The sequence below is a fragment of the Phascolarctos cinereus genome, unplaced genomic scaffold (assembly GCF_003287225.1).
Source record: "Phascolarctos cinereus isolate Bilbo 61053 unplaced genomic scaffold, phaCin_HiC Scaffold_726;HRSCAF=1367, whole genome shotgun sequence".
Lineage (NCBI taxonomy): Eukaryota > Metazoa > Chordata > Mammalia > Diprotodontia > Phascolarctidae > Phascolarctos > Phascolarctos cinereus.
In genome coordinates this window covers 317784215-317809209 of record NW_027556098.1, presented here as the reverse complement: position 1 = coordinate 317809209, position 24995 = coordinate 317784215, and the positions used below count along the sequence as shown (strand labels likewise).

Below are 24995 nucleotides of genomic sequence, written 5' to 3'. Positions count from 1 at the left end.
AACTGAGGTCCAGAGAAGTAGAAATAACTTTTCCAAGGCCACCTGGACAACTTGTTTTCCTCTTTATTTCTTCCCTCCCCTTCTTTTCTTTTTCTTTTCTTTTTTTTTAGGGGGGGGCAATTGGGGTTAAGTGACTTGCCCAGGGTCACTCAGCTAGTAAGTGTCAAGTGTTTGGTCTGAGGCTGGATTTGAACTCAGGTCCTCCTGACTTCAGGGCCGGTGCTCTATCCACTGTGACACCTAGCTGCCCCCCCCTTTTCTTCATCCTCTTTCTACATCTATTCCTCTCTTTCCTCCCTTCTCCTACTCTTGCCCTCAGTCCCTTCCTTCCCTTCTTTCTCTTCTCCTTTTTCTCTTACTCCCTTCATCTTACCTTCTCTTCACTCTCTCCTTTCCTCCCTCTCTCTTGCTGCTTTCCTCTCTTCTCTCTTCCCTTTTCCTCCTTTCCTCTCCATTCTCTCACTCCATCCCTCCCCTCCCTTCATGTCTTTTCCTCTTTTTGTCCCCTCTCCTCTTTCTCTTCTCTCTCCCTCACTCTCCTCTCTCCCTTCTTCTCTTGTCCTTTCCTCCTCCTCTTTCTTGCTCCCCCCTCCTCCATTTGACCTCTTTTCTCTCTCACTTCCTTCTAGACAGTTATAATCAGCAACAGCTTTTGCCCCACACGGAACACAGAGTTGGACAGGAACAAAAACCATCTAAGCCAACCACTATCTGAACAAGATTCAGAGACAGACACCTTAAAGAAGGGCTGGTCCAGTTTTTGCTACAAGAATTCCAGTGAGCAGCAACCTCATGACCTCCAGAGACGACTCACTTCGTTTTCAGACAACTCTGAATGTTAGGAAATATTACACCCCATCTAAACCTGCCTCCTGACCACTCTCAGGCCTTATCCAACTCTTAGATGAGAAAGTGAGGTCACTGAGGACTAGGTGGGAAACAGGACCCAGGGTGCCGGCTGGGGCCCTCGGCCCCTGCCTGCCTGGGAAGGGTGTGTTAGCCTAGGGCTTGGGGAGAGGAGGGTGGCTAGGAAGGTTTAATGTGAGCGAATGGAAATCAGGTGGTGGGAATACTGGGGACAGGAAATGGCCAGCACGTCTGGGCAATCAGATAACCCAAATCACCGGCACCGGTAATTGAGGAGAAGGAAAATATATTAATCTCCCAAATAGGGTTGGAGGAGCTTCCCCCTCCTACTCATAGGGCTCCATGGGGCCTTTGAACCTTGAATGTCCAAACTGGAATGGACCTTAGAATACAGAATATCAGAGCTGGGAAGGACTTTAGAACATAGAATGTTAGAGCTGGGAAAGCCCTCAGAACAGAGAATGTCAGAGCTGGAAGAGACCTTAGAAGATACAATGTCAGAGCTAAGAGAGGCCTTAGAACGCGGAATATCAGAGTAGAAGGGACTTTGGAACACAGAATGTCAGAGCTGAGAGGGGCCTTAGAACATAGAATGTCAGAGCTGGGAGAGACCTTAGAACATAGAATGTCAGAGCTGGGAAGGATTTTAAAACACAGAATGTCAGAGCTGGGAAGGGTCTTAGAGACCCATCTACTCCAGCCTCCTCATGCTACACTGTAGTTAGGAAAACTGAGGACCAGATTTGGGAAATTGATTTGCCCAAAGACACACAGAGAGTAGTAACTAATGGTCCTTGGAGCGATTCTCTGCCCAGTCTTGATGAAGTCACCCTCCTGCATACTTTGCAACAATAATAACACATTTTCCCATCTCTCTGATACATTTAATGTTTGTGAAGCCTTTTCTTCACAACAGACCCATGAGGTTGGGAGTGCAAGAAGGATCTTGGCTGGCACATGGCCTTCTGCCATATATTAGAGGTGGAAGGGAGCTCAGTCATCATCTAATTCAGGGGTTATTAACCTGACACAGGACCCTCGGTTTCAGGATGAGAAAAAAAAATTGAATCTTTTTTCACTCAGCTACTTCTCACCCAAATTTAGCAGAAACTTACTGTGTGACTCTGGGCAAGTCACTTAATCTTTCTGCCTCAGTTTTCTTATCTGTAAAATAAAGTAATTAGCACCTACATCCCTGGATTGTTGTGAGGATCAAATGAGATTGGAAGCCTTAAATGTTATACAAATGCCAGATATCAGCAGTTGTGATCTGGTTCTCAAAGTGTGTGGCCTGAGGGTCCCTAGGACCCCTTCAGAAGGTCCATGAGGTCAAGTCTATTTTCACAATCATGTTAAAATGTTTTGATTTCTAATATAGTATATTTTGATAGATATAATCCACATAAACATAAAAGCTCTTGGGAAAGGGTCCTCAAAGGACCCTGAGATCATAGTGCATCAATGGCAGGTCTAGGGCTTGAACCCAGTTCTGCTCTCTTTCCAGTCTCTGATCAGCAAACCCTGATTAAGGGCTTGCTACCTGCAAATCCAACCTCAGACACCTACCAGCTGTGTGATCCTGGGCAAGTTACTTAATTCTGTTTGCCTCAGTTTCCTCATTTGTAAAATGGACTGGAGAAGGAAATGCAAACCACTCCAGTGCCTTTGTCAAGAAAACCACAAATGAGGGCACAAAGACTTGGAGACACTGAAAAAATGACTCAATAACAACTAAATGTGCACAATACTAGGTTAGGTCCTGGGGAAGATGTACTTTGTGGAATGGTCATGATATTTAGATAAATGACCCTACCATTATGAAATTTACCTCCTGGAAGACTATTCAAGGCAATAAGCATTTATATACATAGATGCATAATAATAGCTAGCATTTATATAGAACCTACTGTGTGCCAGGCTCTTTACAAATATTATCTTATTTGATCCTCGCAACAACCTTGGGAAGGACGTGCCAGTACTATCCCCAGTTTACAAATGAAGAAACAGATGCAGGCCAAAATGAAGTGACTTGCCCAGAGTTGCATGGCTAGTAAATGCCTGAGCCTGGATTTGAACTCGAGTCTTCTTGACTCCAGGCCCTATGGCCTGGTGCAGCTAAGGTGCAGCTGCCAATAAGCACCAAAGCGAATGGTAAACCAGAAAATGCTGGCAGAGCAGCACCACCTCGTAGCAGGAAGACGGCTCCCCACGCTCAGAAGGCTTGCCTTCAAGCACAACCTAACTTCCCAGCTGTTTAACACTGGGCAAATCACTTCCCCTCTCCCAGGCCTTAGTTTTCTTCTCTTTAAAATAAGGGTTAGATATTCTGTGGATATCTGAAGCTCCTTCTAGCTTTAATCCTGAAGCCCAATCATCATGAATGAAAGTGTTTTGGAAACAGTAAAGCTCTGTACCAGAGGTTCCCAAACTTCTTTGGTCTACCATCCCTTTTAAAAGAAAAAATTACTTAGCACTGGAACTCTATTTTCTTTAACCCTTTAATGGTTTTTTAAAAATTACATCACTTAAAAATATAGAATTTTTTTAAATGATGTATCTTAAATTTAATAATTTATTATAAATTTGTGGGTTTTTTCCCTGCATTGAAATTTTGATAATAAAATATTACATCATGTAACCATATAGTATCATATTGTGAACAAGTCATTACACATATTCCTACCATTGTAGTCTGGACTTCCCGACAATGTGTGACATGCTTACCTGCCAAAACTTGCTTGTTAAGACCTGTCAGTGAACTTGACCACTGATTGATTATAACTTACATTTTGTGTGTTTATTTGAAAATAATGTATTTGGAAAATAATGTAATCACTACAACTTTAACTCTGTTACACGACAGATGAAACATGTATGAACGGTTTTTCAAAATTTTCTTAACTTCTCTTCTTTCCTTATGCTTCCACTGCCCCCTTATTTTTATTTAATACCCCCCAATTGCATCTGAGGCTACTACTCCTCACCCCATTATTCCAGTGCCCCCCAGGGGGTGCTATCACCCACTTTGGCAACCTCTGCTCTGTACAAATGAGAGAGATTCTTACTGCCGTTATTGTTTCCTTATCTGTTAAAATGAGAGGGGAAGGGTTGGATTAGAAGGTCCCTTCCCGCTCTGGGAGCACAGAGGCAAGGGGGTGGGGTGGGGGGGTAGGGAAGAAAACGAAGTCTCTGTCTCTGTCTCTCTAGCTCTCCCCACCCCATGGGCCCTTGTTCTTTCCCTCTCTCCCTCCCATTTCTCACTCTTCTCTTTTTCTGTCTCTCTCCCTCCCTCTCTTTCTCAGTCTCTACCTCTCTCCTTCCTCTCTCAGTCTCTCTCTCCTTTCCTCTCTCTCTCTCTCTCCTTCTTCTTCTGTCTCTGTCATCTCTCTCTGTTCTGTTTCTTTATATTTCTCTGTCTTTACCTGTCTTCTCTCTCTCTGTCTCTGTCTCTCTGTCTCTCTGTCTCTCTGTCTCTCTGTCTCTCTGTCTCTCTTCTCTCTCTCTCTCTCTCTCTCTCTCACACACACACACACACACACACACACAGACAATTCCTGAGCAACAAATATAATAAAAGCAAAAGATTCAGAGCTCTACTTTCATACAGGCAGACAACTTCTAGTCTTTCTCTTTGGGAAAGTTGTTTCAGGCCCTAGATAGAAACTGAGCTCAGAAAAATTCTTATCTGCCAATTACAAATGAGAGGGAGTACTGAATGTTGAGTTGCTGAAGAGAATGTATTTCAAAGAATCAGAGGAAGAGCCAGGAATACCAGAGAAGAGAAAGACTCAGAAAAAGAGAGACAGGGGTAAGGTGAGGGACAGCTTGGAGGTGAAAGGCACACATACAGAAACACACAGAGAGACACAGGAGGTGGGGAGAGAAAGAAACAAAGAGACAGATATAATGAATGATGCTGTGAGAAGGGCAGAGACAGAGGGATATGACAAGGGGTGAAAGAAAGAAAGAGAAACAAATGCGTAGGAGAAAGACAAAGAAAAATGGGTGGGATGAAGGGAGAGAGAGAAAAGAGGGGAAAAGGGAGAGAGAAAAGAGGGAGGAAGAGAAAAGGGAGAGAGAGAAAAGAGGAAGAAGGGAAAGAAAAGAGAAAGAAGGGAGATAGGGAGAAAGAGAGAAGGGAGCTAGAGAGATAAAAGAGGAAGAAGGGAGAAAGAGATGGGACAGAGAGAAAAGAGGAAGAAGGGAGATAGGAAGAAAGAGAGAAGGGGGAGAGAGAAAAGAAAGGATGAAAGGAAAAAGGAGAGAGAGAAAAGAGGAAGAAGGGAGGGAGAGAGAGAGAGAGAGAGAGAGAGAGAGAGAGAGAGAGAGAGAGAGAGAGAGAGAGAGAGAAGGGAGAAAAAGGCCTGTTTATGGAACAGCCATAAAGTGAAATGAATTCTTTAACTTTTTTGCTCCACAGTCATCCTGACCCTGGGCCCCAGTCTCATTGGGGTATTTGAAGAGTTTGCTCTGCCTGGGGACCCCTGGACCATCTATAGCCTCTATTCCACCCCTATTTCTCACATTGGTATGGACCCCATAACTCTTTCTAGGGCCATTAGTCCATACTTCCTGCCTATGGCTGAGATCCTAATATATTTCAGTCCAAAAAAGTGTCTATCAGTGAAGCCCCAAACTCACTTCATATGGTTTTGTTGCTATCTAAACACAAGCAGATAAGGGATAGAAAATGAGGTAGGTTGGGGGGAGAAAGGGGAGAGAGAGAGAGAGAGAGAGAGAGAGAGAGAGAGAGAGAGAGAGAGAGAGAGAGAGAGAGAGAGAGAGAGAGAGAGAGGAGAGAGAAGAGAGAGAGAGAGGAGAAAGAGGAGGCAGGGGAGAGAGGAGAGCTAGAGAGTTAGGCACTGACAGAGAAGATAGGGGAACAGCCCAAATGAATTCATTTGGAGTAATAGATCATAGCACGTCGACCTGGAAGAGTCCTTGGCGACATCTTGACAGAGAGGACATTTGGGGAATGATAATCTGTTACAGTGAGCAGCACCTTAGATTTGGAGCAAAGAAGATCTGATTCAAGTCCCATCCCAATCAACTGAGCAAGTCACTTAATCTCTCAATTATATCTACAACACTAATATTACAGGCAAGAGTGACAACCCAAGAAAGCCAAAATCAGCATCTCTGACTCTACAAATCAGAGCTTGATTTATTGTTGGGTTGAGTCTAGATTTAAGAAATCGATGGGGAAAATTTGAATAATGCAGATTAAACTTAAAAGTGTGTCGTTAGAACCCCACCCTAGAGCTGGTTGTTAAACATGTACCAGGACACCCCTGCAAACAGTGGTGTTGTGAGACTCGAGATAATCTATGTAAAGCATTATATGTAAATACCAATGATTATTTGGGGAAATATTAGCCCAAAATGCTGACAAATTTTCTCACAGAAGCTCTGAGTAAGTCCTATTTAGATGTTATAACAATCGTGCCAATGTCAACATTCTTTTTTGAGAAATGAAATTTCTTAAGTTACCTGATTCTCCTTGCATATGTAGCAACACTGTTAGGTGGTACAGGGGCTAGAACTCTGGTCCTGAAGTCAGGAAGATCTGAGTTCAAATTCTGATTCAGACACTTACTAGCTGTGTGACCCTGAGCAAGTCACTGAACTTCTGTCTGCCTCAGTTTCCTCATCTATAAAATGGGGTTAAGAGCACCTAATTCCCAGGGTTGTTGTGAGACTCAACTGAGATAATATTTGTAAAGGACTAAGGACAATGCCTGGCACATAGTACGTTCTTAATAAATGCTTCTTCCCTTACCCCTCCCCACCCCTTTACATCACAGTACCTGGGAAAACGGGGGGGGGGGGGGGTGCGGCAGCAAGAAACAGTCATTTATTAAGTGCTTGTTATTCACAGAGCTCATCAGGAAACTTCTATAGGAAATATCTAAACTGGTATTGAGATTGAAATTACAGCTCTGAGACCCTGTGGTTCTGTGAAAATAACAATAACAGTAATGTTTTTATTCAGTTACAAAAAAGAAAAAGTAATTTTATCAATGTGAAGCAATAACCTGAAGAACATTGCATATCAAAGAATGAAATCAGGGTAGCAACCTGTCCGGGGACCATTTCTATCTGATCCTCAGAGATGAACAGACAGCAGGCCCTGGGGGCTTGAAGGAGGAGGGGGGAGGCATGTGTGGTGTGTGATCAAATCCTGCCTCTGACTCACACAGACTGTATGACACTGAGCAAATCACTTAATTCAGTGAACTAGCGTTGATGAAGCATTGTGAGCCAGCCACTGTGCTAAGTGCTGGGAATACAAATATTAAGTAGATAGCCCCTGTCCTCAAGGAGTTTACATTCCAACACAGGGAATATAACACCTCAAAGGAAACTAAAAAGTCCCCTTTGTAGGCACCCAATTTGAGTGCGTGGTAGAGGAAGTCCTGAGTGAAAGCTGAAGAGAAAAAAGAAAAGGCTAAACCTGGACACCCTCTTTAAATGGAGATTCTGGGACAATCAAAGCAGAGGAGGCCACAGGGATGGAGGGTACTTTCAGTGGGTGAATTACAGAGCTGAAATAAGGCTTCAGGATGAAAAGCTGGGGCAAGGTAGAGGAGGTCCCAAGTGCCCAGCCTGGAGAAGTTCTCAGCACCCACAGATAACTGCTCCACATCCAAGGCTCTTCACACCAATAAAATCGTAGGGTCAGAACCCTCCAAATGACAGAGACCCAAGACACACCCTCTGCAAAGATTCAGAGATTTTCTCTAAGATCCTAAGTTCTATGATATTATTACTGCTACTGTTACTACTGCTGCTGCTGCTGCCATTTCTGCTGCTATTACTACTGCTGCTGCCATTTCTGCTGCTATTACTACTGCTGCTGCTGCTGCTACTACACCAGGAAGCTCTGTCGAAATGTGAGCCATGAGTAGAAAAGGCTTACCGGCTATGTAAGGTCCTTGAGGGTAAGGACTATTTTTCCTTTTGTCATTGCATTCCCAGAGACTAACCTGGTTTTCCTTGCACATAGTAGGTACTTAATAAATGTATGTCGGTGGAATGGGATTCTTTTATTCTAAGTTCCTAAGATTTTGTGATTCTCTGAAAAATCACAGACTCAAAGCTGGAGGAACATTGGGGATTGTCTCATCTCTGCCTCCTTGAAGAGGAAGACTTCGGATGGAAGATGGATACTTCTCTATTTTTTCGGCAGGGCAACAGCCCCTTTCTCTTGGTTCCACAATGCAAGGCACAGAAAAATGGATTCCATTAAGTTAGCCACTTTCTAGGCTTGTGATAATGGATCTCCGTTTTCTTCTCAGTAAAATGAAGCAAATAATACTTTCTGGACTTGTATCTTTGGGGGATTGTGAGGAAAGCTTCTAGAAACAGCCTCGGAGCTGAAGTCAGGAAAACCTGAGTTCAAATTCGACCTCAGACATTTATTTAATTGTGTGATTGGGCAAACATTTAAGCTCTCTCAACCTCAGTTTCCTTATCGGCAAAATGAGGATAATAATGGTACAGGATTGTTGTGAAGATCAAATGAGCTAACACAAATAAAGCACTTTATTAAACTTAATTTATTAACTTTAAAGCACTGTATAAATGTTAGCTGCTGCAGCTGCTGCTGCTACACCACAAAGCCCTATCGAAATGTAAGCCATTAGAAATAATGACTGCAGCAGTAAGCCAGAGTCCTAACCTGAGGCCAACTGACAACTGCCCAGTTTTCTGCGCTGGGGAAGTAGGTGGAGAGAAAGATTCTTTGGCTCTTTTCCCAGTCCGTCCAGGGACCAAGAAGGGGCGCGGGGCCCAGGGGAAGGAAGAGTCTAGAGAAACACCCAAACTGTCAAAGCCCAGACTTTCGCCTCCGCGTCTGAATTTATCCAGGACTGACGCATAGGGGGAGCCATTGGCGCAGAGACCTAGGCCCGAGGAGAGGAGAGCTGGGCAGCTGTTGGATTCGTGTTTTAAACTTGCGTTGGGATTTCGTTCCGAGCAAACAGAACCTACTGCTCCAAGTTCTTTTCCGCGCCCAGAGAGAGTGGGAGGCTGGATCAACAGAATACGGGATACCTCTTCATTCTCGTTGATCACCTCATGTCCTCGGTGTTTCCTAGTCGTAGATTTAGGGGTCCAAGGGGCGTCAGAGGCCATCTGGTCCAACCCCTTCATTTTACAGACGAGGAAATGGAAGCCGAGAGGTTTAGTGACTTAACCTAGGTCACACAGGTTGCGAAAGTCGCAAATGCCAGCCAGTTCCTCTGAGCCAAACCCAAGACTTATAAACGTCTCAGAGGCAGATTTGAACACAGGTCTCCTTGACCGCTCCTGGCGGCGGACTGTAGACACTACCCATTAGGGAAATTGCGCGGGACTTCTCCCTTCCTTACGGTCTGCGATCCACCTACGCTGGACTGCTTGCTGCTCCTCACACACAACACTCCATCTCCCGACTCCGTGTCTTTGCAGTGGCATCCCTTGCCTGGGATGCTCACTATCTTCACCCCCACCTCCTCACTTCCCTGGCTTCCTTTAAGACTCAGTTAGAATCCCACTTTCTTGGGGTGGGTGGGGCTTTCCCGATGTCCTCTCCCACACCTTCCTCCCACTGTTACTTCCTACTGAGACTACCATCCAAACACTCAGTATTTTTCTTGTATGTACATCATTATGTGCATGCTATCTCTCTCCATTAGAATATGAGCTTCTTAAGGTTAGGGACCGTTCTTTGTGTTTTTGTTTTTTTAAGTTTGCCTTTTATTGCATTCTTAGAGCTTAGGACAGAGCCTGACACATGATAAGCGCTTAATGAATGCTTATTGACGGACTCTGCCTGAATTAGAGACAGGTAACTGTAGATCCAGATCCTGGTTTTGACAATTACTAGAAGTATGGTCCTGGACAAACTACTGTCCATCTGTTTACTCTTCTGTAAAATAGAAAGATGATAATGATTCGGCTATCTACCCCAGCAGATTGTTGTGAGGAAAACTCTGCGGGTGACCTTGGGTAAGTCACTTTCTTCCCTTTCCCCTCAGTGCCCCCTTCTCACCCCGAGGGATTTGGACTATGTCATCTAGAAGGTCCCTTCCAGCTTTAAAATTTAGTGATTCTATGAAAAGTTAAAGCGTTCTATGCATTTTATTATGAGATTTCTGCTAATCATTGCTGCTCCTCTCCCCACACACACTCTGTTTCTCCCCCTACCTCATCCCCGCAGCACGCGCGCGCGCGCGCGCGCACACACACACACACACACACACACACACACACACACACCCCTCCCTATCTCCCCTGGGGCTCCCCTTAGGGATCAAACAGGCTGGAGTCCTGTCCAAGCTGGGAAGCCTGGGGCCCGCTTTGTTATGCTAATCCACTCTGACATCACCCGGCCGATCAAAGCTGTCAGGGCTTCTTATAAGCAGGTTCGTAGGGACTCTTAGGAATCCGAGACCGCGAAAGGCCAGGGAGGTGACGAGTGGACGCGCAGTTTAGGGAGAACGGCGAAAAACCCTGTCTGGGAGGAGGCGCAGCCGTGGTGACCCGCACCCCTACTCCCACCCCTCTCCTCCTCCTGCTAGCTCGCCTTTGGTTTCTCGGGTTGGACAGAGCGGTAGTTCCTGATACCTGCACCAGAGCCTCCAGCAGCCCTCTTCCTTTTGCGCCCTGGAGATGTCTACACCATAGGCTCGGAGGAGCGGGCGGGGATAAAGAGACCTTTTGTCTCTGCCCTTGGAGGGGCGCTGCGGCAGAGGCGGGGGACAGCAGCCTTACTGTCGTGGGGCAGCACAGCCGCTGGCTAAGCCTGGGGAGAAAGGTAAGCAGGAGTACGGGACGGAGGTGGGGGCGCTTTAGAAGTTGCGTGAGCTCCGGGTCTAGGGTGCAGCCAGGTCCCTTAACCCCAGCCTTAACGAGGTGCAGATCTAATGCCTGGCCGGCGTTTGAAAGGGAAAGCAGGATTTACGTCTGCTATTTGTACTCCTTCACAGCCCCCTCCAGCCACTGTGTGGCTCTGGACCTCCTTCTCCCAGCCGCTGTAACGGCCCTCGCGGTCAATAGAAGGGGGAGACCCCAGGCTGTGGAAGGGGCGACAGGAGCAGGGAGGGGGGGGATCAGGCAACTTCAGCTCGACACCCCCCTCCACCCTGGTCCCCTCCCAGCACAATGGGCCTCAGGGCCGGAGAGATGAGCTCACGCCACAGCGATCCCGGGGGTGGGGGTGCGGTACTCGCCCGAAAACTGCCAGCGCTCAGTGAAAGGTGGGCAGAGTCCTGTCCTGGTGGCAAATTACGCTGTATCACCAGTCACCCTCCTCCCCACCACCACCCCATTCCCCTTTGAAAAGCTCCCCAACGCGAGCTAGGAGAAAGAGGGAACCAGCCACTCTTAGGGATGATACCAACCCATTGCTAAGACTTCAAAATAAGGGTCTGGAAGAAAAAGAGGGAAGACTAAGGAGGAGGAGGAGGGGGTTGGGAAGCGTGTGTTTAGAGACCTGATCTCTTCGCCTGGAGGAAGAGCCCGAAGCCTGAAAACGAAAGGAGATCCAATGAGGTCATAGAATTAGAAAAGGGGAAGCTCTTAGAACATAGATTAGAGGTGGGAGGAACCTCAGACTGAAATCGAGAGCTAAAAGGACCCTTAGAACGCAGAATATCAGAGCTGGAAGGAACCTAGAATCAGAGAAAGTCAGAGAGTGCAGCAAAAGTCCTTAGAACAGAGAATATTAGAGCTGGTTGGGACTTTAGCTCATAGAATTTAAGAACTGGTAAGGGACTTTAGATCCCAAAATGTCAGACCTTAGAACTGAGAAAGAGTTGGAAGGAATCTCAGCCCACTAAATATTAGAGCAGAAAAAGGATTGTAGAGATAGAGAATCTAGTTCCACTCAGGGTGGTGATGTAGAATTCGACTCTGGAGTCACAGAAGCCAGGCTCAAATCCTGCCTCTGCTACTTGCTATCTCTATGACCTTGGACAAGTTACTTTACCTCCCTAGGCCTTAATTTCCGGAGTTGAACTGCATGATCTTGAAGGTACCTTCTTAGCTTTGAGGCCAAGTCTTAGGATCCCTGATTTTACAGAGGAGCAAGCAGACACAGAGAGGAAAATGAGCTGGCCAAGGTCGTGCGCAGGAAGTTCGTTGCCGAACGCAGACTCCAAGCTGGGCTTTCCTGCAGGCCAGCTCAGGAGGCTTTCAGCCCACTCTCCCGTGGCCTCCCGCGCTAGTCTCTCTCCCTGTTCCACCTGGGAGGAGGCGCTGTGGGCTTTGCATGTGAAGCCACTGAAGGGCGCCGCTGGTCTAGCTTGCCCACAGGCACAGCCCTAGCCGGGCTGCGACGCTAGCTCTCTCCTCCCCAAAAGTGTCCCTGGAATGAGCGGGTCTGGAAGAGGAGCTGCCCAGAGCTCTCTCCACCTCCACCCTCCCCACAGGGACCTTGGTCTCTCTTCAAAGCACTGAGATCCCTCTGCCTTTTAACCCTTGGCACGGAACAACCCTTAATTAAAAAGAGACGGAACACCAAAACATCTCCAAATCTCGCACAGTAGCTTTTCTAGGTGGGCGACAGTTTCGGAGCCGCGGTAGGCAAGAGCAAAAGTTTCTAAGTTTGCACATGGTTCGGGGCTGGGAGTGGTGGGAGTTGCGCTCTTTTCGCCCCGCCGGAGGCCGGTCTTCTGAAGAGGCAGCTCCCTGGGCTGAGTGAGCCGTACTGTGCGCAAAGCGCTGGACTGAGGGCTGGGATAATGCAAGAGTATGTTGTTATGCTGGGGGCAGCGGCTTTTCCAGACCGCCATAGGAGGCAGTAGGGGAAAGGGGTCCCAGACGCCGCAGTCTTCCTCCCTGTCCCTTCGGCCTCCTCTGCACCTTCCCCTTCCCCCGTCATCTCCACCTTTCCCCTCTTCTGCCAGAATTCAGACACGCAGACCCTCGGAGCCGGGAGGGCCTTCAGAAATCATCTTGTGAAAGCCCAGCATTTCACAGAAGCGGAAATTGGGATGAGACTTGCCCAAGGTCACTCAGAGAGTCAGTGGCAGGGCTGCGACCGACTTGAGGTCTGCAGCCCAGAATGCCGCGCTGCCTCCCAGTAACTACCAGAGTTCACCTTTGGTTTGCTCCTCCTTGGCAGCAAAGGCTGTAGCTTCGCACAGGGGGAAAGGGGTAAGCGTGGGAGACAGAGGAAGAGATACGGGCAGGCGCCTGGGAGAAGGGCCAGAGTTAGTTTCGGAGGAGGAGGAGGAAGAGAAGAGGAGGAGAGAGGAGAGGAGGGAGGAATGGTAGGGTAGGCAAAAGAGTCGGTGCCGTCCTTCCCTCCCCCGCAGAGGCATGGGGTTAAAAACTGACATTCCCCTCCCCCCCATCTAAATCCCAGCGGGGCGAAAGTAGGTGACGGAGCTGGTTGTGCGTGTAAAGCGAAAGGCTAATTCGTTGGGAGAAGGCAGATAAGAGAAGCTCGGAAATAACTTTGCCAGCCTCCACCCCACCCCCGCCTTCATCCGCCTCAGGCAAAAGCCAAACCTTTCAAGTGCAGAGCTAGCTGAAGGATCTTGGCGGCCGATAAAAGGGACAGAAATAACCCGAAGCCTGGGGCACGCTCCGCGAGATCCCTGGGAACACCTCCACACCGAGAGGACAGAGGGAGCTGCCTGATGGCTACAAGAACACTGGACATATCCAGTAGCTTTGGGTTCGAATCCTCACTCGGCTAATTCCTATCTGTGACTGTGGCGAAGCCCCTTCCTTGCCCTCTCGGAGCCGAAGTTTCTTCCTCTGTAAAATGGGGGCAATGATCCCTGCCCTGCAGAACTCACAGAGCCTTTGTGAAATCCAAGGAGTCGGCGTGTGTAAAGTACTTCCAAAACAAAACCAAACCAAACCAAAAAACGCCCGATTATAAATTAATGCTATTGTGCTGTAATGGGGACCCCTCCCCTAACTTGGTTGGACCTGGAGGTGAAAGAGGCAGGAGTTAAAGCGGCGTCTTGGAAAAGAACATTGAATTTGGAGTCAGAAACCCAGGGTTCCAATCCTAGCTCTTTCACTGATTTAATAATCTTGGGCAAGTTACTTTTCTTCTCTACACTTCAGCGTCCTCTATCTGTCAAAATAAGGGCTTTAGACTGAGTGATTCCTCCAACCCTAAAATCCTATGATCTGGACAGGACTAAGACAAGGAGAATTCTAGTGGACACCTCCTAGACAGAGATTTCTCTTCTGGGGATAGACACTATTTAGTTGGAGGCAGATGTGGGGTAGTGGGCTCGGGAGCTAGGAGACCTGCATTCTAGTATTCCACGCTGCCCCTGCCTTACTGGGTGTCCTGGGAGAAAGACACTGTTCTCCTTCATTTTCCTTTTTTGTAAAAACAAACACAAACCAAAAAAAAAACCCCTAGGAGGTTGGACTAGATTTTGCCTTTAATATCTCTTCCGGCTCCTGTATTCTTTGTAGACCCCAGAAATGGGATTTCTGGTTCCTTCTCCAGAACCATGGACATCCTGGGCAGTATTGTTTTTGATCAGGGAATGGAAGATAGAGAACATCCTTAATAATTCTGCTTGGGTGGTTGAGGGTGGTGTGGTGGAGAGGACATTAAATCTCTAGTCAGAACAGTCACAACTCGTGTGCTCACATCTCAGCTCTGCTGCATAATTTGCTGTTTGACCTTGGTCATTTCTGAACTTTCGTTTCCAAATGAATACAATGAAGGGGTTGATTTAGATGGTCTCTCTTCCAATTCTGAATGTGCATGCTTAATCTCTCCTAATAATTCTATGTGTAGGAGATTCAGATAGGGGTGAAAGAAACTAGAACTCAGTCAATCAAAAAGCTTTTATTAAGTGCCTACTATGGGTCAGACACAATCCTGGGCGTTGGGGACACAGAGGCAGAAATAAAACAGTCCCCTACTCAGATTCTTTAAAACAAAAACCACTAATGCCGCCCCCCCCAAAAAAAACCGTCTTTAAACTCAAAGTCCTCCAGACCTGCCCGACCCTGCCCCCCAGGACAAAAGGCTCTTAGGTCTTGATTGACCTCGAGTTGCAGTTTCATCCCAGGTGTGGGTAAATTTGGAAGAGGCTGCCAGGCAGAGTTAATGAGGTGTGAAGGAAAGCATAGAGGGAGCCTGTATCTTCGGAGCAAGGGCACCGCCATTAGTCCACAGATGGATGCGCGTTTCATTTCTCCTCGAAAATTGGGGTGGGGGTGGGGGTAGAGAGAAGAGAGATTAGCTGAAGATTCGGCTTGAGCTGGGTGAGTTTGAGATTTGTTTCTTTGCTATTTCGTGTAGATTCCCCCGAGAGAGGAGGAGATGTGTGAATGTCAGTATACATACATACCGTGGTTCCTTTCTTCCCCTGACACGTGGATAGATGCTCCTAAAAGCGTCTTCCCCATCCTCTGTCCAGTGGACATAGCAGCAGCCTGTGGGGTAGATAGGATTTGGGATTATTGTCTCCATTTGATATTTGGGGAGCCTGAGTCTCAGAACTAGTGTGACCTTGAAAAAGTACCTTCCCCTCACTTAGTCTCAGTTTTCTCATTAATAAAATGTGGGAATTGGGCTAGATAATCTCTAGAGTCCTTTCCGGCTCTAACATCCCATGTTCTATAGCTCCTTTGAGCTCCAGCGTACTATTCTAAGAGCCTTCTCAGCTCTAAATCCTATGATCTCATGTTCATGTCATCGTGTGCCTAATAAGTGATGGAATGGAGGCTAGAGTGAGTCAGTAGGTTCCCTCCCTCAGTCTCCCATAGAATCATAGAGTCATAGAATTTCAGCACTAAAAGGAACTTTAGAGATCAGGTCTAGTCTCTTCATTTTATGGAAGAGGAAACAGACCTGTAGGACAATGTCTTACTCAAGAGCACACAGCAAGGTAATGTTAGAATTAGAACTGGAACCTAAGTCTTTGGATTTCTAATGTAGTAGTTTTCCGACGACACCACAGCTCCTTCTCTTGCCTCTTATTTCTCTGGCCTTCTTTCTTTTTTCTTTTTCTTCTGCTTTCCCTATCTCTCTTTCTCTCCCTGATCTCTGTCTTTTTCCTCTCTCTTTTCTTCTTCTTTCTCTTTCTTCCTCTCCTCTCCTCTTTCTCTCTTCCTTTTTCTCCTCCTCCTCCTCCTCCTCCTCCTTCTTCTTCTTCTTCTTCTTCTTCCTCTTCTTTCTTCTTCTTCTTCTTCCTCTTCTTCTTCTTCTTCTTCTTCTTCTTCTTCTCTCTCTCTCTCTCTCCTCTCTCTCTCTCTCTCTCTCTCTCTCTCTCTCTCTCTCTCTTTCCCTCTCCCTCCCCCTTTCCTCCTTCCCTTCCTCCTTCCCACATATACACATACTTAGACATACATACACATTCGTACATATAACGTTGTAAAAAACTGGATCGCTATGGAAGGTTCACCATATGGAGAGTTAAATAGAAACACGCAATCAGTCGTATAATGCAAGACATAATTCAACCCATACGTGCACTGTCTTTGTTGGCTATAAAGGTTCTATCAGAAGCAGGGGGTTGAGGGGGGAGAAGAGACACACACCCCGCCGAGCCCTCCCCGTTCTCAGTTCACAAGCCCCTCCTTTGCAATTTGAATAACACACCCCCCTAGCCCCAAGCCCCGTTTTTAACCACAGCTCCGATCTCTGCCTGGCTCTTAGGTTTTCTTGCGGACCAAAGACGAGCAGCCTGAGAGCGAGGTATCCGAGCCCGAGAGGAGTCCGTTTGGGGAAAGCCTTCCTCTCTCCCTCCAGGGAGGAGTGTTTGACCCTGGGAGTATTGGGGGCCGTGGAAAATGAAGGCGAAGGTGCAGTTTCTTTGGACGGTTTTCCTGTCTCTGGTTTTGCAGACCGGTCTTGGCTACGCGATTAAGTGGCTGTGAGTATTCTAAAGTTTCCAATGGCCTGCCGGGCTTGGACAAACAGCAGTGCTCGGGGGTCGGCTCGGGAGGAAATATTTAATACGGAGCTAAGGAGGACGTGCTTTACATATCGCTGCGACTGGGCAAGCCCATCACGCTTCATTTTACCCTGCCGCAAACTTCAGGCTTTTATTTATGTATTTAATTTTTTAAAAATTTATTAGAGGGGTGGGGTGGGAGTTTAAGGAATTATGAATCTATGTGTAGTGGAAATAGTACTGAAGGCAGAATCAGCAGACACCAGGTACTAATCCTAGCTTTTCTACTAACTAGTTGTGTGACCTTGGGCAAATCCTCTCTTTGGGCCTCAGTTTTCTGTATCTGTAAAAGGGGGTTAGACTATATGCTGTCTAAGGTCCCTCCATCTGTGACATACCATGTTCTACATTCTAAAGATCTTTCCAGGTGTGACAATCTGTTGTGCTGTGATTCTCTAACTTCAGTTTGGATCCTGGATCTGCCACTGATTTGCTGTGTGACCTTGGGAAAATTTCTTCCCCTCACTGGGCCTTAGCTTCTTCTTCTTCTGTAAAATGAGGACAATATAGTTTTTCCTTGCCTCCCTCTGAGGTCTCTTTCTAGGATCAAATGAAATAAAAACTGGGAAAGTGTAAACCACAAAATGCTATATAAATTTAAGTGCTGGTTATTTGGGGTCATTTCATCTTTGTTCCTCAGCAGTTAAGAAGGTTGAGATTCTAGTCCCAGGTCCACCCCTTAACCTTGGACAGAGGCAGTCAGTTGAGTTAGCTGGAAATACCCAGGACTGGGAATCACAGACCAAATTTGAGCCCAGCTACAGATTCATTTTTGTGGCCTCCAAGAAGCTGCTTTACCACTGAGCCTCAGTTTTCTCTTTTGTAAATTGCTATTAATAGCTTTCCCTGCCTCCCTCACAGGAATGTAATGAGGATACACTGAATTAGTAGATAGGAAAGTGCTCTGTAATCAGTAAAGCACTGCAGCCATATGGAGGATCAGTATTATTGTCTCAAGTTGGAACCGTGATCTCTCTTGAAACCGCTGCCGCTTTGGATGTTTCCAGGAATTAAGGTGGGTGGAAGAAAGAGAGGGGACCTCTGGAAGCACTTACAGGTAAACCACTGCCTTTGGGAGAGGGATAAGAGCGAGCTACAGGGAAGAGGTCAAAATCATAAAATGTCAGAACTGGAAGAGCTTCGAGGGACCTTACTTAGAACATAGAGTGTCAGAGCTTGGAGGAGACTTAGGACTTAGAATGTCAGAGCTAGAAAGGCCCTAGAACAGAGAAAGTTAGAACATGCAACATAGAACGTCAGGACTATCTAGGTCTTTGAGACTGAGTTCACCACACTAATTGTAGAGATAAGGAAACGTGGATTAGTGTCGTGGCTGCCTCCAAACAGTTGAAGAGGCAGGCATTCGTCTTACTGATCGCATTTTTGGCAAACAAAATGGCAAGTTCATGATCTCCTCCCAACTGGAAGTGAGTTATTGGTTAATTGATGCTTTATTAAAACCATCCATATATCCGAGCTTTTGTTGCCAAGTGGAAAAATGGTCTTTGTGGTCTGTCTGCCTTGCACACAGGAGGTAGTCGTTCTCTGTGTCACCTCTTTGTGACTCTAATGCACTACGAAAAAAAAAGTGAAATTATCATCATTGGCCAAGGGTGTGGCGTTCATCTGTTGCTGGGATCTAAATTGCAGAATGTTGGCCAGGGAAGAGGCCTTCAGATCTTCTCCTCAAGCTCCCTCACTTTGCAGAGGCCCGGGGAGGGGGAAGGATTTATCGAAGGCTGCACAGAGAATCCCTGGCAGAGTCTGGATCGGGAGATCCTGGGGAATTCCTCACTCATGGTGGATGGTAGAGGGGAGGGAAAAGAAGGGAAGGAGGAGGGTCTGCTAATGTGGCAAATATCTAGAAATACAGCTTTAGAACAGATCCAAAAGCACACTAGCATCTCCTCAACCATCTCCCACACCCTCAGCCCTTCCTTCTCTGAACCCCCTCCCCCCATTTATTTGGTTCAAAGTGTCTTGGCTTGTTCTTGTTTGATGGCTCTGTGATCTCATCCGTGTGGGCACTCCCCAACTGGTGAGATTTCCAACTCTTTCACATCTTATCCTGTGGCATTCTTCTCCACATCTTTCCATAAACCTTCCATAGAGAATATAGAGTCCCCTATATGATCATAGAATTTAGAACTGAAGGGGATTTCAGCCATCATATAGATCCAAGTTGCTTTACCAGGGGTCCTTACACTTTTGAAAAATAAATTTTTTGATAACCAAATCTCAATGTATTTCCTTCGTGTCCTATGTATTTTATACATTTAAAAATTGTTTTTTAAATATTTCAAATGATCATATTATCAATAAATCTAAATCAATTATTGAAATTTATTTAATGAAATTTAAGATTGTTAAATTAGAATTTTATTTTAAATGATTTAAGAAGTATTATGAGAAAAGGTCCATAGTCTTCACCAGACTGCTAAGGGGGTCCACAAAGGGTTAAGAACCTCTGCTTTAGCTGTAAACCCTCATTTGGCTAAGAATCTGTGGCCTTGAGACAGGATAGTGACTTGCCTGCCATCACTCAGGCTTCTTAAGTAGCAGAGCCTCGAACTTGCATGCCAAATCTGCTTTCTCTACCATGTCAGCTTTTTTCTTCCAAGCTTCTGTGGGGGTGCCCATGGACTTTTGTTGGTAGGGAGAATGTCTGTCTGGGAGTGGCTCAGTTCCTCCAGCTAGACATCATCCTGCCCCATGGTGCGGGTCTTTGTAGCCTTTGTCCCCTTCTCTGAACCCCAAGAGTTCCATCCACTGGGCAAGTTCCTCACGGAAGTGGAAAATGGTTCCACTGAGGGGAGCATGGAGACATTTTGAATTTTTCTGGCTTATGGCCAAAAAACTTCATCCTTAGTGGCCAACCATCATCCAATACTCTAGCCCCGAGTACTTGGCTTGGCTGGCCCTTTGACCAGAGGCACACCCTCCATCTCCTGGCCCATCCTGGTGGTCTGGCCAGCATGGCGAGGACTTAGCAGGGCTGGTGTTCCATTGGCACAGCCCAGCTCGCTTCTGTGCAGGAAAAGGATAGAGGAAAGAAGATGCCAATGATGGAATCATTGCTGTTATCATGATTATCTTTATTGAAAGGATCCTAGCACTGTGATAGTATAATCTGAAGGGCTATCATGTGGAAGAGAGATTGGATTTATTCTGCTTGGGCCCAGAATGAGGGGAAGTTACAGAGGCTCAGTAAAAATAAGGACTAAACTGTGGTTTTGATGTTATGTGGAACTCCTTCTGCCAATGCAGGCCAGCACATTCTCTGCACTTTTATAGAAAGTTGCAGAGTGGGGGGACGGGGGGAGTTAAGTGACTTGCCCAAGGTCACACATTACCCAGTATATGACAAAGACAGAATTAGAACCTGGCTCTGATGCCAGTTCTCTATCCACTACACCTGCTTGTAATTCAATAGCAAGAAAAAATTCCTAACAATGAGAAGTCTCAAAGTGGAATGGGCTGCCTTGAACTGCAATAAGCTAGGCTTGGACCACAATAAGCTAGCCATCACTCGGGGTCTTCTTACAGGGAGGCTGCATGACCATCTGTTGGAGGTGTCCTAGAGAGAATTCGCAGTAACATGCCTCTCAGGTTAGATGTGCGCTGAGGTTCTTTGCTCCTCCAGGACTCTGGGGTTCTTTGAACAGCCCTGAAAGGTAGGTAGGCTATGCCAGTGTCATTATCTCCATGTCATAGCTGAAGAAATGGAAGCTGAAAGAGATTCAGTAAAATCACCCAAGCTCAAACCCCCTGTAAACATCAGAGTTAATGTTGGTCTCCTGACTCCGAATCCAGGACTCATTCTACTGTACCAGCTGTTCTCAAAGTGAGGTGTGAGCCCCCAGGGATCCCCAGGACCCTTCAGGGGTTCCATGAGGTCAAAATGATTTTCATAATAATACCAAGATAAATTTATTTCTAATGTGGTGAAAATTTTTAACTATAACCCATATAAGCAAAAGCTCTTTGGGAGGAGGTTTCTCAATAATTTTCAAGAATGTAAAGAGGTCCTGACACCTATGATTCTGAGGACCACTGGACTTCAACAGGCTGACTCCTGTCTCACTAAGGAGCCTGAGGCTTTGTCTCCTGGAAAGGGAGTTATTGACATCAGCCAGCAGCAGGGAAGGGCTTGTTTTGGGTTTTGTTTGTTATTAGAGCACTGGATGGTCTCTTCCTACGGAAATTACTGGCTCCAGCTGTGGTGACCTTGAAGTTAGAAAACATAGATTCAAATCCCATAGTCCTGCTACCCAGGCACTATTTGATGTAGGATCATTTCACCCTCTCTCTCTCTCTCTCTCTCTCTCTCTCTCTCTCTCTCTCTCTCTCTCTCTCTCTTCTCTCTCCTCTCTCTCTCTCTCTTCTCTTCTCTTCTCTTCTCTCTCTCTCTCTTCTCTCTCTTTCCTCTTCTCTCTCTCCTCTCTCTCCTCTCTCTCTCTCTCTCTCTCTCTCTCTCTCTCTCTCTCTCTCTCTCTCTCTCTTCTCTCTCTCCTCTCTCCCACCTTCTCTCTCTTCTCTATCCTCCCTTCTGTCTCTTGTCTCTCCTCTCTGTCTCCTCTTTCTCCTCTCCTCTCTCTCTCCTCTTCTCTTCTCTTCTGTCTTTCTCTCCCTTTCCCCCTTTATCTCTCTCCTCTTTCCTCTTTTACCTCCCTCGTCTCTCTCCCCTTTTCTCTCCTTTCTTCTCTCTGTCCTCTATCTCCACACCCCCTTCTCTCTTAAATATACTTTATTTTAAACATTCATTTTAAATAATTTCTGCTCCAAATTCCTTCCTCCCTTCTAGCCGTTTCCCCACTCATCGAGAAGGAAAGCAATATGATCATTTCACCTAAGCCTCAGTTTCCTCCTCTGAAAAATGAGGAGGTTGCATCAAATTGAGAATTCTTAACCTAGGCTCCGTGCACCCCCCAGGGGTCCATGGATATATTACAGTAACAATGTGAACTTGCAGGGGAAGAAAAAAAAATACTTTTATTTTCACTAAGCTCTAACTGAAACTTAGCATTTTCTTAAATTATGAATTTTTTAAAATACGGTATTCCAAAAAAGGAATCCCTAGGCTTCACCAGATGACCAAAGGGGGTCCTTGGTCTACTCTGGATTATCTATGATGCCTGCACTAGTTCTGACATTCTTTTTTCCAAAGTCCTTTCTAGCTCTGACGTTCTATGTTCCAAGGGTCCTCCCAGCTCTGACATTCTATGTTCCAAGGGTCCTCCCAGCTCTGACATTCTAGGGTAAATGATTTAGTTATAGTTCACATCTATCTTTCCATGCAAAGTTCTTTCTCAGATATCATTTCAGTTGGTTCCCGAAGCATCTCTGTCAGGAAGATAGTGCAAAAGCAGTCATCTCCATATTATAGATGAGAGGAAGTGATTTATTTATTCAAGGTCACCCACACCTTAGACATCAGAGTAACTTGACTTAGAAGCCAAGTCAGTGCTACTAGTGTTTGCCTGGTGTATGAGGCTGGAGGTAAAGCAGTTTGCAGTAGTCAGTGTAAAGAGCCTTGGATTTTGAGTCACTAGGTCTGTGGGCTGATCCTGACCCTTGCTCATACATTGGTGTGCCCTAGGGTCGATCTCTTAGCCTCTCAGAGCTTCAGTTTTCTCATCAGCAAAATGGGGCCAATATACATGCCCTATGTATGAGGTGTGCAGGGAGGACTGGCACCTCTGGTGTGAGGGCTGCTGAGCCCTTTTCAGGGCTGCTCATCCACCACTGGTGTCCACCTGTCACCCAGCTCTTACCTGTGGCTCCAAGGAGCTGTAAGATGGGTTGCGGCACATCCTGGTAAAACCATCTCAGCAGCATAGGATAACCCAACAGGCCTCAAACCTGTTGATGAGTTAAGGGGAAGCCTACCCCCCAACTGAATATCTTCGCTGGTGAAAGGGCAGAACACTTTGTTCCAATGGCCATGAAGACAGCTGGAGCAGGCGCTATGGAGTGCTTAGAGCTTGGTCAGACGTCAAAGACACCAAGCTCATCCACTTCATCCCAGGCCATGGCCGGTTGCCTTCACTTTAGTTCTGCCACTGGACTCAGTGACTCTGGAAGAGAGAGTGAGGCTGATCACTGAAATCCAACTCATTTGGGAGTCAGGACATCACCCATGATGTCACCGGTCCTCTTCATGTATTTATTTATTTATTTTGGTGAGGCAATTGGGGTTAAGTGACTTGCCCAAGGTCACACAGTTAGTGTCAAGTGTCTGAGACCAGATTACTGGTCCTCTTAGGAAATGTAGGATGAAAATAATAAGATCACTGAGTAAACCTGAGCCAGAGGTGGCACAATGGAGAAAGGAAGACTTGAGTTCAAATCCAGCCTCAGATAACTTCCTAGTTGTGTAAGCCTAAACTAGTCACTTAAATCTGTTTGCCTCAATTTCCTCATCTGTAAAATGGGGATGATAATAGCACCTCCTTCCCAGGGTTGTTATGAGGATCAAATGAGATAATATTTCTGACACACTTACCCCAATGCCTGGCACATAGGAGGTGGCATAGAAATATTAGCAGTTATTACTATTTTTATCCCAGAACTACACAATCACAGACCTAGAAATGGGAGAGAGAGAGATAATAGATCTGTCTTTCCCCAGGACTTTCGGGTTTACAAAGAACTTCCCCCACAACCACCTCGTGAGCTAGAGGCACTGTGTCATTACGGCCCGTCTGACAGAGTAGGAAGAGCGAAGGGTTACACAACTTGGAAGTGGCAGAGTCAGAAGCTACAAAAATCCAAGTGATTATTGAATTCTAGATAAATCCGCAGAGAAGCTACCAAAAGGAACTAAGTTCCTGGGGATTTTCCCCGAAAGCACTGGAGTGTCAGAGGGCAACTGGGTTTTTCTGGCTGTGCTTTCTTTTTCGATAAAGTCTAGATTGGAAGGGGTTTGGGAGCTAGCCTGGCCAAGGGAAGCAGGGCAGTTCTTTTGGGTCTCAAATAGATATAAGGAAAACCAGCAGTTCGTACCAGAGCAAATCCAGCCCTGATTTTGGTGTTGGGACAGCTGGGTTTGAATTCTGTCTTTTCCTCTTTAATATCTTTGTGACCTTTAAACTTCCGTTTGCTCATCTGTAAAATGGGGAGAACAGCTGTAGAAAAAGCAGCTCTCCTCTTTATCAATCCCAACCCTTACCAGTACCGTGAAGCGTCAGACCATCAGGGGATGGCGATAAAAGCATCTCCTTCAGTTAGTTCTCCCAAAAATGAGAAGGCCTTGGCTGTGAGGAAACTGGGCCTGGCAGATAAACAAGCCGGTCAAAGGAATGAGGATGAAAGGGACGTGTGCTGGGCGAACCACAACCAGATGTGGCCATTTTACCCCAAGCTCACACCTGCTGGAAACCTGGGAGCACAGCCCACGCTTGCTGGCGCTCCCCACCTCCTGGCTCTTCCTACCTGGCCAGCTGCCCGACTCTGAGCCATCCATCCAACCAAAGGCTCAGTGAAACCTGTGGGGCCGTGACTCAGACCAGGAGCCCCGCAGCACGCTGGGCTTCCAGCTAGAAGACCAGGGGCGCTCTCCTGCATCTGCCGTTCACTTACTATGGGCGCTTGGACAATAATAACAGCTGGCATTTCCATAGCACTTTGCATAGGTTGTCAAACGTGTGTAAACCTATGTTTGCAAAGCACTTTATGTATGTTATTTCATCAGATACTCACAACCCGGGGAGGTAGGTGGTGTTGGTATCCTGATTTTTAGATGAGGAAACCGAGGCACAGGGAAATTAAGTGACTTGAAAATGTCTGAGGCAGGTCCAAGCCCAGCACTCTGTACACACTCTGAGCCTCCTTTCCCACCTTTAACAAAAATAACTCACATTTATATAGCACCTGAAAGTTTCACTGAATCACAGAATTTGACAACTGGAAGGGACCCCAGTAGTTGTCTTGCTCCACTCATACATCAAAGGGCTCCCCACTATAAAATCCCCAAAAGGTGAGGATGGAAGATGCCCAAGGGGGGGCAGCCTACCATCTCCCAAAGCTGCCCATTCCACCTTGGGATGGCTCCAATTGCTAGAAAAGGCTTCCTGCCCTCCAGTCTAAATCTGCTTTTCTGTGACTTCCACCTTGGCTCTATCTGTCCTTGGGGAGCCAGACAGAACAAACTGGTTCATCTTCCTCATGACACCCACAGAACACTAGCATGCCCCATAT

General features: G+C 46.5%; 1 protein-coding gene across 2 annotated transcripts in view; it reads left to right on the top strand.

Annotated features, from left to right (window-relative positions):
* Positions 1–9527: 9527 nt before the first annotated feature.
* Positions 9528–24995, top strand: part of WNT11 (Wnt family member 11) — a 59725-nt gene continuing 44257 nt past the window's right edge. Inside the window, exons 1-2 of one of the 2 annotated variants that reach the window (XM_020989534.2) lie at positions 9528–9858; positions 16499–16715. In XM_020989534.2, the coding sequence (XP_020845193.1) occupies positions 16633–16715 (83 nt within the window). In that variant the 5' untranslated portion in view covers positions 9528–9858; positions 16499–16632. Of the gene's footprint in view, positions 9859–10152; positions 10667–16498; positions 16716–24995 lie in introns of those variants that run through there. The other variant, XM_078156925.1, reaches the window with a different exon arrangement.